This window comes from Callospermophilus lateralis, chromosome 5 (assembly GCF_048772815.1).
Source record: "Callospermophilus lateralis isolate mCalLat2 chromosome 5, mCalLat2.hap1, whole genome shotgun sequence".
Classification (NCBI taxonomy): Eukaryota; Metazoa; Chordata; class Mammalia; order Rodentia; family Sciuridae; genus Callospermophilus; species Callospermophilus lateralis.
The window spans coordinates 41,590,586-41,611,501 of record NC_135309.1 but is presented as its reverse complement, the minus strand read 5'-3'; the positions used below and the strand labels follow the sequence as shown (position 1 = coordinate 41,611,501).

General features: G+C 41.3%; 1 protein-coding gene across 2 annotated transcripts; it reads left to right on the top strand.

Annotated features, from left to right (window-relative positions):
- The first annotated feature begins 3,159 nt into the window (after nucleotides 1-3,159).
- Nucleotides 3,160-11,367, top strand: Pgbd2 (piggyBac transposable element derived 2). 2 transcript variants are annotated; one of them, XM_076855826.2, is made up of 4 exons: nucleotides 3,160-3,208; nucleotides 6,903-7,045; nucleotides 7,338-7,399; nucleotides 9,467-11,367. In XM_076855826.2, the coding sequence occupies exons 3-4, from the start codon at nucleotides 7,383-7,385 to the stop codon at nucleotides 11,226-11,228; spliced, it is 1,779 nt and encodes a 592-aa protein (XP_076711941.1). In that variant the 5' UTR covers nucleotides 3,160-3,208; nucleotides 6,903-7,045; nucleotides 7,338-7,382; the 3' UTR covers nucleotides 11,229-11,367. The 2 variants fall into 2 exon arrangements, with proteins under 2 accessions (XP_076711941.1, XP_076711940.1); XM_076855825.2 differs by having other exon boundaries at nucleotides 6,903-7,209.
- The last annotated feature ends 9,549 nt before the right edge of the window (nucleotides 11,368-20,916 follow it).

Sequence of the window (20,916 nt, the reverse complement as noted above, 5' to 3'; positions counted from 1 at the left end):
AACTGAAATTCTGATCTCTTTTCACTCCTGGCCTGATCTCTCTGGATAGCATCTTCCCTGTCTTAGCTGACGGCACCACCACAGTTCCATTTGCACAAGCCAAAACATAGAGGCTATTCTGGATTGCGTCTTGTACTCACATCTGTAAATCCTCTCAGCTCTACCTTTAAACTAGAGCTCAAATCTCACCACTTTGCAGCACTACCACTGCTACCCCTGGTTCCACTCACCTTCATCCCTGTCTTGATTTGCCTGTAGACTCTTCAGTTTACCTCCTCCTTTCCCTGCATCTGCCCTTGGACTTCTTTGTCTATTGTTAACAACAGCTAGAGGGGTTGGGTGTGCAGCTCAGTAGCTAAGTAATGCAGTGCTTGCCTAGCGTATGTGAGTTACTGGGTTCTATGCCCAGCACCACAAACAAAATGAACCAAACCCACAATAGCAACCCCACCACCATCACCAAAACCCCAGAACATAGCAGCTGGAGACAGCATCTTCCTCATGTCATCACTTTAAGGTAAGAACACCACATGTTATGGGCTGTAGAACTCCCAGTTATTGCCCATGACTGTGGTGTCACACATACGGCATTTTTAATTGTTGGGTAGGTTATGGTTTTGTTATGGGCATCAAAGTCCTTGATGCAATCAAGTAACTAGTAACTGAAATTTGATTGAATATTATTCATCAACATCTCAACTATAGGTGATATTTAGTCACTGCCTGATGGACGTGAGACTTTTATATGTAAACCAGCACACCTTACCACTGAGTTACATCCCCAGCCCTTTTTATTTCTTATTTTGAGACAGTCTTGCTAAGTTGCCCAGGTTGGCTTTAAACTTGTGATCTTCCTGTTTCAGCCTCCTGGTTAGCTGGTATTACAGACAAGTCTCACCACACCCATCCTCTAGTTGCACTTCTATAAGTATTCTAAAAAAATGTGTCAATCTCCTAAAGCTAGCTAGTATAAACAAGCTATACCAAGTCTTTTTATAAAGTTTATGCACAGCATAATACACTTAATTTAAATAATTATTCCAATTTTTCTTTAAAGCTTAGCTTATTTCTTACTAACACAATTTTAAAATAAGCAGTTTCCCCGAAAATTCTGGTTTAACAGGCTGAAATTTTCCCAGTTCCTATTCAACTTCTTATTTTCCCTGCTTTTACCTATATTTTGAAATATTTTTCAAAAGATTTGACTTTGAATTATTAATGTGGCTTAATTCAAAGCAATGCACTGAAAATGTCTAGCTGGGCTCTTCACAACTGCATGAAGTTTTAGACTTGTCCCTGACCTTAAATTATATTTTAATAAAGTACATGTTCAAGTATCCACATTATAGTAAAAATTTGCACTAGATCATAAAGATCTCGAAGAAGCAGGCATCAAGCACACTATGCACCTAGCACATTATTTCCTGTTCATCTCACCCCCTCTCTGACCCCATTTCTTTGATACCCCTAGTTCACTCAGATTCAGCCATGGTGATCCTCACAGGTGGGCTAGGCTTGCTCCTACTTCAGAGCCATTGGTCGTGCCATCCACTCTGCTTCAAGTATTTTTCCTCTTGAATTCCTCACACATTGCTCTTCATCTTTTGGCTTTCCCTCAAATACACCTTCTCACTGAGGTCTCTGAACAAACTATTCAAAACTGGATTCACTACAGTCTTCTCCCAGTCTTCTCTATATACTCTTCACCTGCTTTTTCTCCATAGCAATTTCCACTTTCACATACCAGAATATTTTACTTGTTTATTTATTGTCTGTCCCACCCCCCTCCCCTGGAATTTAAGCATCATGATGATAGCAGGATTTTTCTCTTCCCCTTTCCCGCCGCCTTCTTTTTTGCCCCTTTCTTCCTCACTGTATTAGCAGCAGTAACCAGAGCAGTGACTGCTACAGAATGGACACTCCTTAAACTCTTCTTGAATGAATAAATGAATGAGTAGATAAGGCAAAGGTTCTGGGAAAGAAAACAAGATAGAAAAAACTGCACCACCTTGCCTAAAATAGTACCCACACCTTCCCAAGGTTCATCCTCTAACCTTTTAATTTGCTTATGTGTGAACTGAACAATGACAAACTTGGATGTGCCCCAAATGACCATGATACACACACACACACACACACACACACACACACACGCTTATTGTTTTTTTCTGACTCAGGTGTTTACAACAACCAAAAACAAACAAAAAAACAAAAAAACCACCCAGTTTAAATAGTGGTTGGAAACGCAACAACAAAACCTTCACTACTGACCCTCTTTTTGGATGTTAACAGATTTGGACCCTATTTGGGATTTTTGTGTTTAGACAAAGCTTTCCGGGTCAAGGAACTGTTTTCTCTGAAACTCTACACACCTAACAGGCTGCCATGTTTCAGTGCAATGAGAGGTTTGGCCTTCCTGGGGACACTGGAGACTTTTTAGTTGTTATAACTGGAGTCTTGGGAGTGTAGCATGCTACTGGAATTTAGTAGGTAGAAGCCAGGGATGCTCAACTTCCTACAATTAAGGTTATGTTTTTAACAAGTAAAAATACAGGTATTAACAGGGTCTTCAGAGGAAACACAGGGACTCCCAGTTTTCTGAAATCATACCCACAATGCCCAGGCCAGCCCCTACAATAAAGACCTATCCAGGTAAAAATGTTAAAGACTGTGGAGGATGATAAACCCACGATCAGTGGTATCCAAACCCTATTTGCATTAGGGTCACCTTCGGGGTTTGGAAGGCACAGATTATTGGGGCCCGCCCACAGTTTCCGATTCCGGGAGGTTTTACTATTTTGTTTTGGGCCACAAGTGAGAACTACTGCCCTAGAAAGAAAGAGGTCATGGAGGCCCCCACCCCGAGTAGAAGCTGCGCAAGTTTCTAGGTGAGAACCGAGGAGAAACCAGGTGAAAGTTGCCCGAGGATCTAACCCTCTGGGATATTGCGATGCTGGCCACTCGGTTTTGGAGGCACTTTCAGGTTCTCTCTAGGCGCCCCGGAGGTCCTGCCATCTCTATGATTGCCTGGGCGGGGGCGTGGCCTGCCCGGGGGCGTGGTGTGTAAGGCGGGCTGAGCGCCTGAGCGCTCTAGTGCCGGACGTTGCGCGGCCGCGACACCCAATGCTAAAGCTGGCTCAGAGGTCTTGCTGTGCTTTCCTCGGGGCGTCCAGTGCAGTCAGGCGAGGCTCAGGTCTGGCCAGCCCAGGTAGGCGTTACCCCGCTTGCACTGTGGGCACGGCCCGGTTTTTAGGCGGGAGTAGCGGGACCTGATGTTGCATTTTCTCAACAGTGCAGTCAGCCTTACTGCTAGTTAGGTGCGGAGAACCAGGAGTAGGGAGCAAACCAGACGGGAACAATAGGCCTCCAGGCTGTGAGCTCTGAGGGTCGCAAGGGGGCGCTGTGGCTGCAAGCCGGCGGGGCCGGCTGAGCTTGCAGGGTAGTGGGGTGGGTGTGACTGAGGCGGAACTGGAGTAGGGTGCGATGGAATGTGTGCGGGGCCAGGGCGGGCCTGGTTCCGAGAGTGGAGCGTAGGCGGGGCCGAACTGAAGAGGGTGGCATCATATGTGGGTTGGATTGGTCTGGGGCAGGCTAAGGGGTTTGGGAGGAGTGCGCTTCAGGGGCCGGCAGCTCAGCGCGCAGACGTGCAGGGGCGGGGCGTTTTGGAATTGATTTGTGTCTGCTTTTCTGTGGGATCCCTGAGGTTTCAGAGAGGCTTTGTAATCGCTGAGGTTTCAGAGTCTTTGTTTCCTCTTCTTGCTGTTTCTCTTTTGATACTGAGATAGGGGCAGAGAGAGGTGCTCTTGTTTCAGAAAGGCCCCTCCTGAGCTGTTTTGCACCTGGCTTAGCTTTGAGTCATTTATATTTATAAAATATCTTTAAAAAAGACTTTCGTCTTGAAATATTTTCAGAATTCCAAAAAGTTGCAAAGGTAGTACAAAAGAATTCCCATATAGGTTCACCCAGATCTCCCACTTGTGAGCATCTTTTTAACAGAAAGAACAACAACAACAGCAGAACCATATCCTATAACATCCAAGCCAGGATTTACTTGCATTTAATTATCTTGTCTTCTGGGAGAAATTAACATTTTTCAATAGTAGAGCCCATTCCCCTTCTCCCCAAGACCCTTCAGAGTGGTTCTGGCAGTTCCAGGTTTAAAATCAAGGTTCTTTTATCTTTGCTGGGTGCTCAGTCCAGTTGAAAAGGTCCACCTAGTCCTCTGGGCAGTTTTGGCGCAGGTTGATCACCCTTTGCTCCACTATGTAGTCTCTGCCTGTGGCTGCCTCTCAGGCTAGCTTCTTGTCCTTTTTCGGCTCCTCTATTCCACCTTCCCTCCTTCCCTCAGATAGTTTCTAAAGACTTCTTCCTTGGCAATCATCTCCTTCAGTCTGCGTTTCCTTCCCTGGTAACCTCTTAAGATTTTGAGCTTTCCACAAATCCTCCGAAAATGCACTAATTTATGACTCCAGGCCAGGCTGTTTCTTGGTCCCAGGCCCACAGAGTTTGTGGTCTGCTGGATGCCATTCTGGGTAATGCCCCAAACATTTCTGTCTCAGATGTGCCAAGTGCAGCATGTGCTCACCACACCTGGCTGCCTTCTAGAGCTCCCAGCCTCCATGAATGGCACCTCTGTGTTCCAGCCATATGGACCTGAACTCCAGTAGGTGACTCTGACCAGCCTGTCTCCCTTGCCTCTCAAACAGTGATCTATATTTGTTGTTATTACTTTTTAAATCCCACTTGGGCAGGTTCTTTTCTTCTGATAAGCACCACTCAGTTGTATACACAGCAGTTAGAATAAGCTTGTTAAAAATGCAAATTTGATGGTTTTGTATTCTGTTGGTAATTTTATAAAAAAAAAAAAAAGGCCTTAAAAGGACAGGTTCAGCCTTTTCTTGGACCCTTTCACTCAGATTCCTTACTGTTTTCAGACTGTCATTTCTTTCCCTTCATATTTTTCTGATCCCTTTGCCTGGGATCCTGTTTCTTGCCTACTTGGGGAATTCTTGCTCTTTGTGTAGCTCTCCAGCCAGTCATCTTTCCCTGGGAAAGTGTTCTTTCATTTCCTTGACTAGTTCCAGTTTTTGTTTTGTGCATCCTAATCTCCCCCACCCCGTCTCCTTGGTAACCCTGCCATAGCTGCAGTTTCAGTTTTATACATGTATGCCTGGCACCTAGTAGATACTTTATGTGTTTGGATGAGGGAGAGGTGGGGTACCTAATGGGTGCCTAATTATAGCTTCTATCTGGACATTATTACCTTTTGGAGTTTGCTTAATCTGGCGGTACACTGTCCTTTGTCAGTTCTGTCAGGCAGGACAAAAGGGATGGAGGGGTTCATATGAGGAGATGGAGGGCTAGGGAGCAATTTGAGAACCACTAAAAGTGAAAATGAGGAAGTGTGGTCTGAGGACCACAGAAAGGGAGATGGGTTTCCTGCCTAGCTGTCGCTCTCCCAGCCGACTGAGTCCACTGTATTAGACTCTCCACTGATAGACATTTCCAGTGTATGGTTTCAGAGAATCTTTAAGAAGTATGCTTTGGTTAGCTATTTCCTAAATAGCTATCTCAAAGCCAGAAAGTGAAGATGAAGATGAAGATGAAGGCCTGCAGCAGGATGCTGCTGGGGTGCCCTGGAGTGTGACTGTTATTTCTGGGGCACTAGTAGTTTGTTTATTGAGGCCTACTGCATGCCAGAAGCCATATTGACTTCTGAGGATCCAGAATGGGCTTAATTCTCAGATGGATCATTTTAGTCATATTGTGGTAAAATCTGTGATAGAAGAATCCTTTACTGAAAGCTTGGTGGATGGAGAAAGGTGTTGCAGGGTCATCTAAGCTGAGGTGGTGGCTGTGAGTGTCCTTGATCTTATTCTAGAGCATGATTTGATTGTGACCTGGGGAAATTGGAGCCCTCCGTGTAGATGTTAGTGAGTGAATGAGGCCAGCCGAGGACATGACAGAGGAAGAGGTGATGAGCTGCCGAGAGGCAGAGCGACTGTGAAATGGTAACATAGGTTTCCTGCCCCAAACCTGGCTGAGTTTGGGGAAAAGGTCACAGTGTTTGACTTTTATCAGACTTGTACCAAAGCACCTCTTAATCATGTAGAGTATTTCTGTAGCAAAATGTGTCGATAGCTATAATTGGTTAAGGAAATACAGATTATAGAGAACCTCAGATTAATTCAGGTTTGCTGCAACAGTTTGTAGCAAACTTTTGAAAATGTTTAGTTTTCAGAATTTTTGACTATTTTAATTGCAAGGGGTGTTGTGGTTCTTAACCCATTGCTAGTACTCTGTGAAGCCATGTCTTTTGTGTGTACTTTATACACATTTATGCGCATTTTCACAAGAGAATGATAGCAGATGACCATTTTATAGGTGAGGCGATAAGAGCACAGAGAAGGTAAATGACTTGGCAAGGTTGCACAGCTTTATCTCTGATGGTTCCATATTCCACATTCTTACTAGGCTTCAGGCTTGGGAGTGGACAGGGTAGGGGAATTTGAAGGACCAAGACTTTCTCACACACATGGCATTTACCTGCATGTCTCTCTTGCCAGCCATCATTGGTGCCAAAGAAAGTGAGAACAGAAGAGACTGGAGCTCCGTAGACATTGTGGTCACATACCCAGATTCACTGAGGGCCTGTGGGGACTAGTGGCTGTGATTCCTGGAACTTAAGGTCTAGTCTGATAATGAGCTTTTCTCATAAGTCTTAAAGGAATTTAAGTGTGATGTCTAGTGGACCAGAGGTAGCAGTCAGGGGCATCGTGTGAGGCCAGGATGTGGGCTAGTTGGCCTTTGAGAAAGTTTGGGTAAACAATTTCAGAAGGCTTCTATAAGGACATTCTTCATAAAGGACACAGGTAACTGTTCATTTTTTTTTTTCCTTCTAGCTGTGCAAGATGTATGTGCTCTGGAATACCACAGATGGACGTCTGCCTGCCAGTCCTTCATCTCTACAGAGCAGTACTCCTCCTGTGGGCCACTGAGTGGCTTTGCCAGATAGTTTGCGTTTCTTTGCCAGGTCCCCATGCCTGTACGTGTTTGTGAATGTGAATGGTACATACCAAAGCATGGAGCAAGAAAAAGTAAAGATTAATAAGCAAGTCTGAATATCCTACTCAGTTTAAGAAATAGAACCTTACCAACATTTTAGTTACCTCCAAGTGTCTGCGATAATTGCATCGTTTCTCTTCAGAGGTAACCACTGTCCTGAAGTCCCTCTTAATCATGTCCTTGATTCTCTTGATAGTTTAGCCAGGGGAGATCCTGTTGCTTTGCTTATTAAGATGTAATCTTTAAAAAAAATGACCTTCATTGTCTTACAGGTTCTTAGACTCTGAATAAAGATAGTCTCGCCTTCCCAGCTCATCATGGCTTCACCCTCAAGGTAGGAGTGCTGTTGAATGAAATGCTTTTAAAAGTATTTACTCCTCTCTGTTTTGAAAGGCCAAGCTAGTGACATTTTTAGCCTTTAGTCCTTCTAGCTTCACTAAACAGTTGGTTTAGGAGAGGAGAGAGAGGGAGAAGAACAGAAGAGATGAGACAGACGAGGAAGTATATATGGTACAAACTGGGCATGTGGCAGCAGCGCATATGCTTGATATAAAATGCAATTTTACTTTCCTCATCTTTCAAGGTAAAGACCACAGATGGTTGCCCGTGAGGCTGCCTTAGTCTCTGCCTGCTTTCCCACGGCCACAGGGAAGAGTTGGGTTCAGAACCTACAGGATCTGGGGGTGAGCAGAAGCTCGGGTAGCAAGTGAGACTGGTAGAGGCCCTGTCCTGGCAGGCCGGGATCTGCCCTGGGAGCTGGGTGAAGCTGGGGTAGAGATGACATGAAGATGGCCACGTCCCCCAAAACTTGTCTCAGTCCAGGGTCCACAGGAAGGGCTTTTGGTTTTCTCTCCCTTCAGGCTGGTCTGTCTTCCTAGTCCACACAAAGCTCAGATGGGTGAAAAACTTACTTTTCTAGAAGTCAGCTTGGAGGAGGTGAAGTCACCATGTAGGAAGAGATACTGGAGTGAATCTCTAATGCAACCTGGACTCCAGAGTTCATGTGCAGGTCTACATGGAAATAGGCTCCATGGTAAATGCTGCATCTTTCCTCTGGGGTGGAGGGTCCTCAGTGTGGGACCTGGAGAGACACAGGGCCACAACAGGAGCATCCATGCCCACCCTCCCACCAAGTCCTTTCTCACAGTTGATGCTTTTATAACCTAGATGTGACTCTTTGCTGTCCTGCTCCATCCCCCTTGGGGTTTCCTGGGATAACTGAATACCACCAAAAGTCCTGGCCTGGGCCTGTGGGGCCTGGTTCCCACTGCTTCTGCTCTGTCCTCACTGTAACTTCAGTTCAGGGCCTTGTGCCTGTCATTCTTTCTTTTTTCCTGAGACATCCTGTCTCTAGCGATCGGCAGGGATAACTCCCTCACTTGTTCAGGTCTCTTGCTTCTGAGCCTTCTTTCTCTCTTTTTTTTTTTTTAAAGACAATTTTTTAATATTTATTTTTCAGTTTTCGGTGGACACGACATCTTTATTTATTTTTATGTGGTGCTGAGGATCGAACCCAGCGCCCTGCGCCTGCCAGGCGAGTGCGTTACCACTTGAGCCACATCCCCAGCCCCATTCTCTTTTCTATTTAAAATAGCACCCCTGGTCTCAGTCCTTTATCCAAGGATGGCATTTGTTGCTACCTGTGTAGCTACTTGGTATCTGTCTCCTCCAGTTAGAACTAAGTGTAGTTTGAAAGTAGAGCTTTACTACTCTGAGCCTCTGGCCAGTGCCATTAAATATGAGGAACTCTTGTCATCTCTTTGTTACCTATGTCCACAGGGTGAGAGTTTGAATGGCAGGGAGGTTTTCACTTTTTCCAAATCTGTTCACCTCCTAAATTGCAGTTAGTGTGCAGCAAGATGATCAGTCAGAGAGCCATTAGGAAATCTGAGTCGGTTCAGTTCTTGAATTTGGGAAATGAAGTTCAACTAGGGAGAGTTTGAGAATTTGGGAAGTGAGGGAATCTTGTTTGTCAGATAAATCAGACACAGGGAAGAGATAGGTAGGTCAAACATGAGAGCAGAACTTCTGGGGCCACTGAGTCCAAATCTGAGGGGACAGCCTGGGTGTCACTCCAACTGGACTTCCAATTGGCAGTCGACTGTTATCTGGGGTGAAGACAGTACCTGGATTTATTAGTAGAGGGGATCCTCTACTTGGAACACTATGAGGGAAAGGGATTACATAATGCCTCTTTAGAGTGCCTCTCATAATTAAAATTCTTCTGCACTTAAAGGTGTAATCTCTATTATCTGGAAAGTTTATCTACCTGGTGTTGTACCTGGTGGATCCAAATCTGTGAGGCTGTTTAATCCAAGGTGCCTCTCAGTGGGCTCCTCTTTCCAGCTGAGGTTTTGCCTGTCCAGAGTAGCCCCTCCCTGACTGTCTTTTGTCATTGCAGAGTTGACACTGCTAGAAGAGGTGCCCGCTCAAAGGTGAAGTCCACTAAGCTGCTTGAGGTTCTGAATGCTTTGGAGGAGGAAGAGTCTGGCAACAACAGGGAGGAGATTTTCATTGCACCTCCCGACAATGCTGCAGGGGACTTCACAGACGAGGATTCTGGGGATGAAGATGGCCGTCGAGGTGCTCAACTGCCTGGCAGTATGCTCCATGCGTCCGTTGTGTCTGAGGACTCCGGCACTGGGGAGGATAATGATGACTTGGAGCTGCAGCCAGCCAAGAAGAGGCAGAAGGCAGTAGTGGAACCTCAGCGTGTCTGGACCAAGAGAGATATTCGACCAGACTTTGGCAGTTGGACAGCATCAGATCCACACATTGAAGACCTCAAAAGCCAGGAACTAAGTCCTGTAGGCCTCTTTGAATTGTTTTTTGATGAAGGAACAATTAATTTCATTGTTAATGAAACCAATCGTTATGCTTGGCAGAAGAGTGTCAACCTGGGTCTCACAGCCCAGGAATTGAAGTGCGTTTTGGGCATTTTGATTTTAAGTGGGTATATCTCCTATCCAAGGAGAAGGATGTTTTGGGAAACCTCTCCTGACTCACATCATCATCTTGTGGCTGATGCCATTAGAAGGGACAGATTTGAACTGATCTTCTCGTACCTCCATTTTGCAGATAACAATGAACTTGATGAAAGTGATAGGTTTGCCAAGGTCAGGCCCCTTATTGTCAGGATGAACTGCAATTTCCAGAAGCATGCTCCCTTAGAAGAGTTCTATAGTTTCGGTGAGTCCATGTGTGAATACTTCGGGCACCGGGGATCCAAGCAGCTGCACTCAGGGAAACCTGTGAGACTTGGCTACAAAATCTGGTGTGGGACAACCAGCAGAGGGTACTTGGTGTGGTTTGAACCTTCACAAGGCACATTATTCACCAAGCCAGACAAGGGCTTGGATCTCGGAGGCAGTATGGTCATAAAATTTGTGGATGCACTTCAGGAGCGTGGCTTTCTGCCATACCACATATTTTTTGATAAGGTTTTTACAAGTGTCAAATTGATGTCCATTTTGAGGAAAAAGGGGGTGAAGGCCACAGGAACTGTTCGTGAGTACAGGATTGAGCGATGTCCCCTCAAAGATCCCAAAGAGTTGAGAAAAATGAAGAGAGGCTCATTTGATTACAAAGTTGACGAGAGCGAGGAGATCATCGTGTGCCGCTGGCATGACAGCAGCATGGTCAACATCTGCTCCAATGCTGTGGGCATAGAGCCTGTGAGGCTGACTAGCCGTCACTCAGGAGCAGCCAAAACGCGAACTCAGGTCCACCAGCCATCACTGGTGAAGCTGTATCAGGAGAAGGTGGGGGGCGTTGGCAGGATGGACCAGAATATTGCCAAGTACAAAGTAAAGATCCGGGGCATGAAGTGGTACTCGAGCTTCATTGGCTATGTTATTGATGCTGCCCTTAACAATGCATGGCAGCTGCACAGGATCTGCTGCCAGGATGCACAGGTGGACCTCCTTGCCTTCCGGAGATACGTTGCCTGTGTGTATCTGGAGAGCAATGCTGACATGTCCTCACAAGGGAGGAGAAGCAGGCGGCTGGAAACTGAGAGCCGCTTTGATATGATTGGGCACTGGATTATCCACCAGGACAAGAGGACCCGATGTGCCCTCTGCCACTCACAGACCAACACCCGGTGTGAGAAGTGCCAGAAGGGCGTCCACGCCAAGTGTTTTAGGGAGTACCACACCCGGTGATGGCAAAGGTGTGCTTGTTTTGGTTTATAATGGGTGTCTACAGATAATTACATTCAGTAGTTAGAGCACTTCTGTTTTATTTGTGTAGGGAAAAGGACCTGAATTCTCAATGACTTGGTTTTGTATTTTTTCCTTATCCCCATTATTTTTATCTTTTTTATTATTGTATATACCTACATGTAATAAAAATTAGTGTTTATGTTAGTAATCATGAATGTTTGCAAATCTGTATTTTGTACCATTATTTATTTAAACTTATCCAAATAAATAAAAATCTTGCTTCGGGATATGTTTAAGTTCTGACAATGACTTGGTTTTGTATTTTCTTTCTTTTTTCTGTGCTTTTCACTGTCACCAGCACAGTCCCTTATAGATCTTCACTGAACAGTGATCTATAAGGGACTGTGCTGGTGACAGTGAAAAGCAATTGCCAGATATCCCTCTCCCTCATCAAATGCATTTGTTCTAAGTAATTACTGATGGTGTGGATGGGGAAAAGTGGCAGCCCCGTGCAGTACCTGAGGAGGTATAAATCTATATCACCTTTTCAAAAATTGATGTTTTAAATATATGACAGCGGAATTCACTACAATTCTTATTACACATATAAAGAACAGTTTTTCATATCTCGGGTTGTATATAAGGTATGTTGACACCAATTCATGTCTTCATACATGTACTTTAGATAATAATGTCCATCACATTCCATCATCGTTGCTAACCCCATGCCCCCTCTTTTCACCTCCCACCTCTCTGCCCTATCTAGAGTTCGTCTATTTCTCCCATGCCCCTCCTCCCTACCCTACTATGAGTTAGTCACCTTATATCAGAGAAAAAATTTGGCGTTTTCTTTTTTGGGATTGGCTAACTTCACTTACGATTGTCTTCTCCAACTACGTCCATTTACCTGCAAATGCCATGATTTTATTCTCTTTTATTGCCAAATAATATTCCATTGTGTATATATGCCACATTTTTTTTTTTTACCCATTCATCTACTGAAGGGCTTCTAGATAGGTTCCAAAGTTGAGCTATTGTGAATTGTGCTGCTGTAAACATTGATGAGGCTGTGTCCCTGTAGTATGCTGTTTTTAAGTCCTTTGGGTATAGACTGAGGAGAGGGACAGCTGGGTCACATGGTGGTTCCATTCCCAGATTTCCAAGGAATCTCCATACTTCTTTCCCATTTGCAGTCCCATCAGCAATGTATGAGTGTGCCTTTATTCCCCACATTCTCGCCAATACTTATGGTTGTTTGTCTTCATAATAGCTGCCATTCTGACTGGAGTGAGATGATATCTTAAAAATTTGCTTCCAAGATGTAGGCTCTCTATTCACGTTACAGATTATTTCTTTTACTGAGAAGAAAATTTTTAATTTGAGTCCATCTCATTTATTGATTGTTGGTTTTAATTCTTGTGCTATACGAGTCTTATTAAGGAAGTTGGGGCCTAATCCCACATGATGAAGATTAGGGTCTACTTTTTCTTCTATTAGATGCAGAGTCTCTGGTTTAATTCCTAGGTTCTTGATCCACTTTGAGTTGAGTTTTTGGCATGGTGAGAGAGAGGGGTTTAATTTCATTTTGTTGCATATGGATTTCCAGTTTTCCCCACACCATTTTTGAAAAGGCTATCTTTTCTCCAATGCATGTTTTTGGCACCTTTGTCTAATATAAGATAATTGTAATTTTGTGGGTTAGTCTCTGTGTCTTCTATTCTGTACCATTGGTCTACCAGTCTGTTTTGGTGCCAATACCATGCTATTTTTGTTACTATTGCTCTGTAGTGTAGTTTAAGTTCTGGTAGAGTGATGCTACCTGCCTCACTCTTCCTGCTAAGCATTGCTTTAGTTATTCTGGGTCTTTTATTTTTCGAGATGAATTTCATGAATCCTTTTTCTATTTCTATGAGGAATGCCATTGGGATTTTGATCAGAATTGCACTAAATCTGTATAGTGCTTTTGATAGTATAGTCATTTTGATAATATTAATTCTGCCTATCCAAGAGCAAGGTAGATCTTTCTATCTTCTAAGGTTTTCTTTGATTTCTTTCTTTAGGGTTCTGTAGTTTTCATTGTATAGATCTTTTACCTCTTTCATTAAGTTGATTCAAAGTATGTTTTTTAAGAGGCTATTGTAAATGGGGTAGTTTTCCTCATTTCTCTCTCAGAGGATTTGTCACTGATATTCAGTAATGCCTTTGATTTATGGGTGTTGATTTTATGTCCTGATACTTTACTAAGTTCATTTAATACTAGGTATAGAATCAAGTCATCAGCAAATAGTACTAATTCAAGTTTCCCTTTTCCTATAACTATTCCTTTAATTTTTTCATGTCTCTAATTGTTCTGGACAGTGTTTCAAGAACTATGTTAAATATAAGTGGTGAAAGAAGGCATCTCTATCTTTTTCCAGTTTTTAGAGGGAATGTCTTTGATTTTTCTCCATTTATAATGATGTTAGCATAGATATCCTTTATGATGTTGAGATATATTTCTGTTGTCCGTAGTTTTTCTAGTGTTTTGAACATGAAGGGGTGCTTTACTTTGTCAAATACTTTTTCTGCATCTATTGAGATGATCATATGATCCTTGTTTGAGTCTATTGATGTGATGAATTACATTTATTGATTTCCTTATGTTGCACTAACCTTGCATCCCTGGTATGAATCCCACTTGATCATGATGCACTATATCTTTGATATGTTTTTGTATTTGATTTGCCAGAATTTTATTGAGAATTTTTGTATCTATGTTCATTAGAGATATTGGTCTAAAGTTTTCTTTCTTTGATGTATCTTTGCCTGGTTTTGGGATCAGGGTGATATTGGCCTCATAGAATGAGTTTGGAAGTGCTGCCTCTTTTTCTATTTCCTGAAATAAATTGAAGAGTATTTGTAGTAGTTCTTCTTTAAAGGTCTTGTAGAACTTGGCTGTGTATCCATCCGTTCCTGGGCTTTTCTTGGTTGGTAGACTTCTGATGGCGTCTTCTATTTCATCACTTGATATTGGTCTGTTTAAATTGTGTATATCTTCCTTATTCAATCAAATGACTTAAGAAATTTGTTAATGCCTTCAATGTCTTCTATTTTATTGGAGTATAAGACTTCAAAATATCTTCTGTACTTCTGTAGTGTCTGTTGTGATATTACCTTTTTCATCACATATGCTGGTAATTTGAGTTTTCTCTCTCCTTTTGTTCATTAGCATAGCTAAGGGTCTGTCAATTTTATTTATTTTTTTAAAAAAACTTTTTATTTTGACAATTTTTTCAATTGTTTCTTTTGTTTTTATTTCATCTCTAATTTTAATAATTTCTTGCCTTTTACTGTTTTTGCTGTTGATTTGTCCTTCTTTTTAATAGGGTTTTGAGATGTAATGTGAAGTCATTTATTTGTTGACTTTTTCTTCTTTTAAGGAATAAACTCCATACAATGAACTTTCCTCTTAGTACTGCTTTCATGGTGTCCCAGAGATTTTGATATGTTGTGTGTATATTCTTATTTACCTCTAAGAATTTTTTATTCTCCTCCTTGATGTCTTGTGCAACCCATTGTTCTTTCAGTAGCATATTGTTTAGTCTCCAGGTGTTGGAGTAATTTTTATTTTTTATTTTGTCATTGATTTTCAATTTCATTCCATTATGATCTGATAAAATGCATGGTAGTGTTTCTACTTTTTTATATTTGCTAATAGTTGCCCTATGGCATAGTATATGGTCTATTTTGAGAAGGATCCATGTGCTCCTGAGAAGACAGTGTATCTGTTTGATGCAGGTTGAAATATTCTATATATGTCAGTTAAGTCTAAGTTATTGATTGTGTTGTTGAGCTCTGTAGTTTTCTTATTCAACTTTTGTTGGGAAGATCTATCCGGTGGTGAGAAAAGTATGTAAAAGTCACCCAAAATTATTGTGTTCTGGTCAATAATCTCAAGTTCTTGAACTTGAGAAGAGTTTGTTTGATGAACATAGCTGCACCATTGTTTGGGGCATATTTATTTATGATTGTTATGTCTTGTTGGTGTATGGTTCCCTTGAGCAGTATGTAATGTTCATCTTTATCCCTTTTAATTAACTTTGACTTGAAGTCTACTTCATTTAATATGAGTAACCCCTGCTTGCTTCCGCAGTCCATGTGAGTGGTATGATTTTTTCCAACCTTTCACCTTCAGTCTGTATATGTCTTTTCTTATTAGATGAGTCTCCTGGAGGCAGCATTTTTTTTTTAAAAATCCAATCTGCTAGGCTGTATCTTTTGATTGATGAATTTAAGTCATTGACATTCAGGGTTGTTTTTGAGGCATGGTTTGTATTCCCAGCCATATTTATTTATTTTTGTTATTTATCTTGGCTTGGTTTTCTTCTTTGATTAGTTTTTCTTTTAGGGTACTACCTCCCTCTGCTGATTTTCATTGTTATTTTTCATTTCCTCATCATGGAATATTTTTCCAAGAATGTTTTGTAGTGCTGGTTTTCTAGCTATAAATTCTTTTAGCTTTTGTTTATAATGGAAGTTTTCATTTCATCTTCAAATCTAAAGCTTAATTTTGCTGGATACAAGATTCTTGGTTGGCACCCATTTTTTTTTTCAGAGCTTGATATATGTTGTTCCAGGATCTTCTAGTTTTCAGGGTTTATGTTGAAAATTCTGCTGTTATCCTAATTGGTTTTTCCCCTACATGTGATCTGTTTTCTTTCTCTTGTGGCTTTTAAAATTATCTCCTTATTCTGTATGTTGGACATTTTTATTATAATGTGCCTTGGTGTGGATCTGTTGTAATTTTATACGTTTGGCATCCTGTAGTCTTCTTGAATTTGAATTTCCAGTTCATTTTTCATGTTTAGAAAGTTTTAAAATATTATTTCATGAATAGATTATTCATTCCTTTGGTTTGGACCTCTATGCCTTCCTCTATCCCAATAACTCTTAAATTTGGTCTTTTTATGCTATTCCATATTTCTTGAATGTTCTGCTAATGTTTTTTTACCATTATCACTCTGTGGTATATGTTCTTTTTAAGATTATATATTTTGTCTTCATTTTCTGATATTTTGTCTTTCATTTTCATCTTCCAAGTGGTCTACTCTGTTGGTGATGCTTTTATTTGTGCTCTTAATTTGTTTTATTGTTTTTTTCATTTCAAGGATTTCTGTTTTTTTTTAGAACCTCTATCTCCCTGTTGAGAAAATCTTTTGTTTATGTAGCTCCTTGTCAAAGTGATCTTTCACTGCCTATATTTGCTCTCTTATATCGTCCTTGAGTTCACAGAACATTTTAACCTTGTACATCCTGAACTCCTTATCTGTCATTTCTTCTGCTGTGGCTGACAATGATTCTAATGATGTGGTGTCTTGATTTGTTTGGGGCACTTTCTTCCCTTGTCTTTTTATGTTGCTTGTGTGTCTTCTTTTTCAGCTCTATGGGTCTAGAGTGTTATTGTTTTTACCTTTTAGGTTTGTAGTGCTCTTTTAGGGTTCCAAGGCCTTTCCTTTGTGGGGAAGGACAATGTTAGCAGATCCCAATATCAACAATATACTACCTATGAACAATTTGTTGTTATTAAGACATTTACAGTTTAGTCTCAAAGTACAGAAATGTTGATACAATTATCTAAAATAAAATCAGTAGTTTTGTAAAAAGGTTTATAGTTTCTGATGGTGGACAATGAGCTGAGGGTGGGGTGTAGGACGATATGCTGAAGAGGTAGGATGTGAGGATATAGAGTTAATGTATCTTAGGAAGTGTGAAAGAGAAATCTAGTGAAGAGAGTTAGTAGCAAGAGAATAGAGAGGAAGTAATTTAGGGGAGGCCAGTAGTGGGAAGACAGTAGAGTACATAAAACAAACACACATGTATTTAGAAAAATATAGGATTTTAAAATAGTAAAATTTGGAGAGGGAAAGAAAAATGAAAGAAGAAAAGGGAAAAGATAAACAAAAGGTCATATACAACCCATCTATATTATGTTATTCAGATGACTCAGTCCTCAAAATCCTATTTCATGCAAAATTCTTGGTTTCACATATGTTGGGGGTGTGAGGGCCAGAGGATAGAGGGGTAGAAGAGAAAAATTTTAAAAAGTCAAAAGAAGAAACCAAGGTGTTGCTAGTTTTAGAGATCTGTATCTTTCCTGCTTCTCTTCTCATACAATAGGTGGGGTTGTCTGTTGTAAGCTGGTGTCTCTGCCCTCAGGAGGGTGGAGGTAACCAGGGTGGGAAGGCTGGTCGTGGCACAGGGCACCTGGAAGTAGGGAGTGGCACCGCCAGTTCCTGAGGAAGACTGCACCTCACAAGTCTCTTTATGGGAGTGCTCGTATGGCTTGAGTGCCCAATACTATCTCCCTATCTTGCCTGGAGATTTCTCAGTTCCTGGTCCCTCTGTCAGGCTCCAAACTTTAGCCCCATCTTCATCTCCCTTAGCAGTTCCCCATTGAGAAACCTCTCACACTGGATTCCCATGGGTGGCTCCCTGGTTGTATTGCATACCTGTGTTGGGCAGCTTCTGTGTTGTGTTACCGCCGCTGGGGAGAGGGGGAGGTTGGAAAAGTGGTACCTGGCTGCTGGAGATCTGATCTGGGATCTCCCCCCAACCCCAATATGGTGAGAATGTTGAGCCAAGATGGAGGCAGTCTGCTTTTAGCACCAGGGAGTCTGGTGGAATTGTGCTGTGGGTAGGTAGCAGCTGAGTGATCTGCATGGGAGCAGTGGTGGGGGGGGGGCGGTCTTGGAGATCTGCAGATGTGTTGATAGGTGATTCTGCTAAGGCGCTCTGGAACCCTGTGTGGCTATAACCTCAGATTTTGGGTGTTGGGATCCAGGAGTCCTACTTGAATGCAGGGCATCCTGCTAGAATGCTGAGGCCTGGATCCCTGTGTGGGGTCACAGCGCTGGTGATTTCTGCAGCTGTGTAGAGGTCTTCTAACACTCTCAGAGATGTCATATTCCAACTAGGATGCTGCCTCCCTCTGGCCCACCATCTTCCTTCCTTCTATATCACCTTTTTGAAGGCGTTTGAATAAAGTCTGCTCTAAAATCTTGAGAATTTTTTTTTTAAAGAGAGAGTGAGAGAGGAGAGAGAGAGAGAGAGAGAGAGAGAGAGAGAGAGAGAGAGAGAGAGAAATAATTTTAATATTTATTTTTTAGTTTTCAGCGGACACAACATCTTTGTTTGTATGTGGTGCTGAGAATCGAACCCGGGCCACACGCATGCCAGGCGAGTGCGCTACTGCTTGAGCCATATCCCCAGTCCTTAAGAATTTTTATACTTACAGATTAAGCAAATATTTGGTCTTTTGTGATATAAATAAATAAGGAAAAGGAATAGACCCTCCACTAATTAGACACCAGTTAATAAATGTAGGAGGAAAGTGGAAAGTGGAAATAAAACACTACATAATTTGGCAAACATTACAGCATAATTTTGCAGGCAAGAATATCAGTGGATACTATACTTACTGAAAAAAATACGTCCTCACAAGATACCCATCAGTTACAAATGCAAAAAGCAGTAACCTCAGGAGAAACAGGCAGATAACCCCTCAATAAAACTTAAAGTTAATACCACCTTTATAGTGGTATTCACCTGCGTCTCCTCTGTTTCCTGTCCTCCCACAACATGGCATGCGCAACATGAATTCCACATCCAGAGTAAGCAGACAATCCAAGATTGAGGGACATTTCACAAAACAGTTCACTAATGCCCCTTGAGAGTATCAAGGCCTTGAAAGACAATGAGAACTGTCAAAATTAGATGAGACCAAGGAAGTTTGCCAAAATGTAATGTGTGATACTAGCTCCAGATCCACCAAAAAGTTTTCAATATCTGTTTAGTGGAAAAGCTGGTAAAACCTGAGTAAAAGTCTATAGATGGGTTTACAGAATTTTAGAAATATTGATTTCTTGACTTTAATAATTATGATCCTGTAACAGGTATACATCTGTGGAAGATTGGTAAAGGGATTTATTTTTGTAATTTTAAAATAACTTTAAAATGAACATTAGGAAAATTAGGAAATCTAGTCTGGGCACTTTTAAATATTTGTCATATCAAGAAGTTTGTTGTGTAGCAAATTCTATACAGTTTTCTCCAGCATCATGATGATCAGGAATATTAGCAGATACTTGCCAGGTATTTTTACTCTAATGATGGTCCAAGCAAATGAAGTTAGGTGGTTGTGGAAACCACCTAAAGTCTGCAAAGCTTCTAGAAGTTACTGAATGGTCAATTATTACTTCTTTCTCATGGGTTAAAAAAATATTACCCCTGAGATAAATGAATAGACTCAGGTTGTAAAGGATATAGGATCATGGCCAGTTTTTCCCAGGCTACTAACAGAAGCCAGAACTAATATTCAGTAGAAGACTGTGGACAATAAGAAGCATCATAGCTGGCTCTCAAGGCCAGATGATCTTCCTTGTAGACATAAAAGCAGTCATAAAAGCCAAAGCTGTGGGAGATCACCAGGCATACAAATGGGGAAATAGTTGAACATATTGTCTATCTCATCTACTGTGGTACTACAGGACTGTTGGTGATTCTTTTAATTGCAAATGATATGAATGTTGTTCAGATTATTCTGTATAGCCTTTCAACTATCTTTCTAGTAACTAATACATTAGGCATCACTAAAAAACTTAATATATATTGATGACAGATTATGGAAGCCTGGACAAAATTGAAGCTCTTCAATACAATGAAAATGATGGTCTATAGGACTTTAAATGTGCTAGACAACTATTTTTTTAAATGGTGGCAAACAGAAGAGTGTGCCAATATAATCATTTTAAGTATACAGTTCAATAGTCACATTACTGTGCAACAGATCTCTAGAGAATTTTTTATCTTGCAAAACAGAAACTTCACTGACAATTCCCCATTTTCCCTTCAGCTATTGAAACCACCATTCCACTTTCTGCTTCTATGGGGTTACTGTAGGTATCTCATATCAGTAGAATCAGTACTAGTTTTCTCTTTGTGATTGGCTTATTTCACTTAGGTTCATTCATGTTGTAGCATAGGACCACATTTCATTGTTTTTTAAGGACTAAATAGTCTATTGTAAGTACATAAAGAATTTTGTTACCCACATTTGGGTGGTTTCCTCCTTTTGGCTATTGTAATAATGCTGTAATGAACATGTGTAAGTATTTTTTCCAGATTTTGCTTTCAGTTCTTTTGGATATATATCCATTAGTGGTATTACTAGATCACATTGTCATTTCTATTTTAAAAGATTTTGAGGGGTCGTGGATATGGCTCAGTGGTAGAGAACTTGCCTAGTAATACGTGAGGCATTAGGTTTGATCCCCAGCATCACAAAAATTATTTTTCTTCTATTCTGTTTTCCATTGCAACTATACCATTTTACATTCCCATCAATAAAACACAAGGGCTCTAATTTCTCCATATCCTCACCAGCACTTGTTATTTTCTGTTTTTAATTGATATGAAGTGATAGCTTATTGTGGTTTTGACTTGCATTTCTCTGATTTGTGGTGTTGAGCATTTTTTTTCATTATTTTGTTGGCCATTGGCATACCTCCTTAGGGAAATGTCCATTTAGTCCTTTGCCCATTTGCTAATCAATTTTATTTTGTTATTGTGTTGCAGGAATTCTTTATATATTCTGCTATTTTTACCAGTTAGTTACACAATGTAAAAATATCTTCTCCCATTGCCTTTTCAC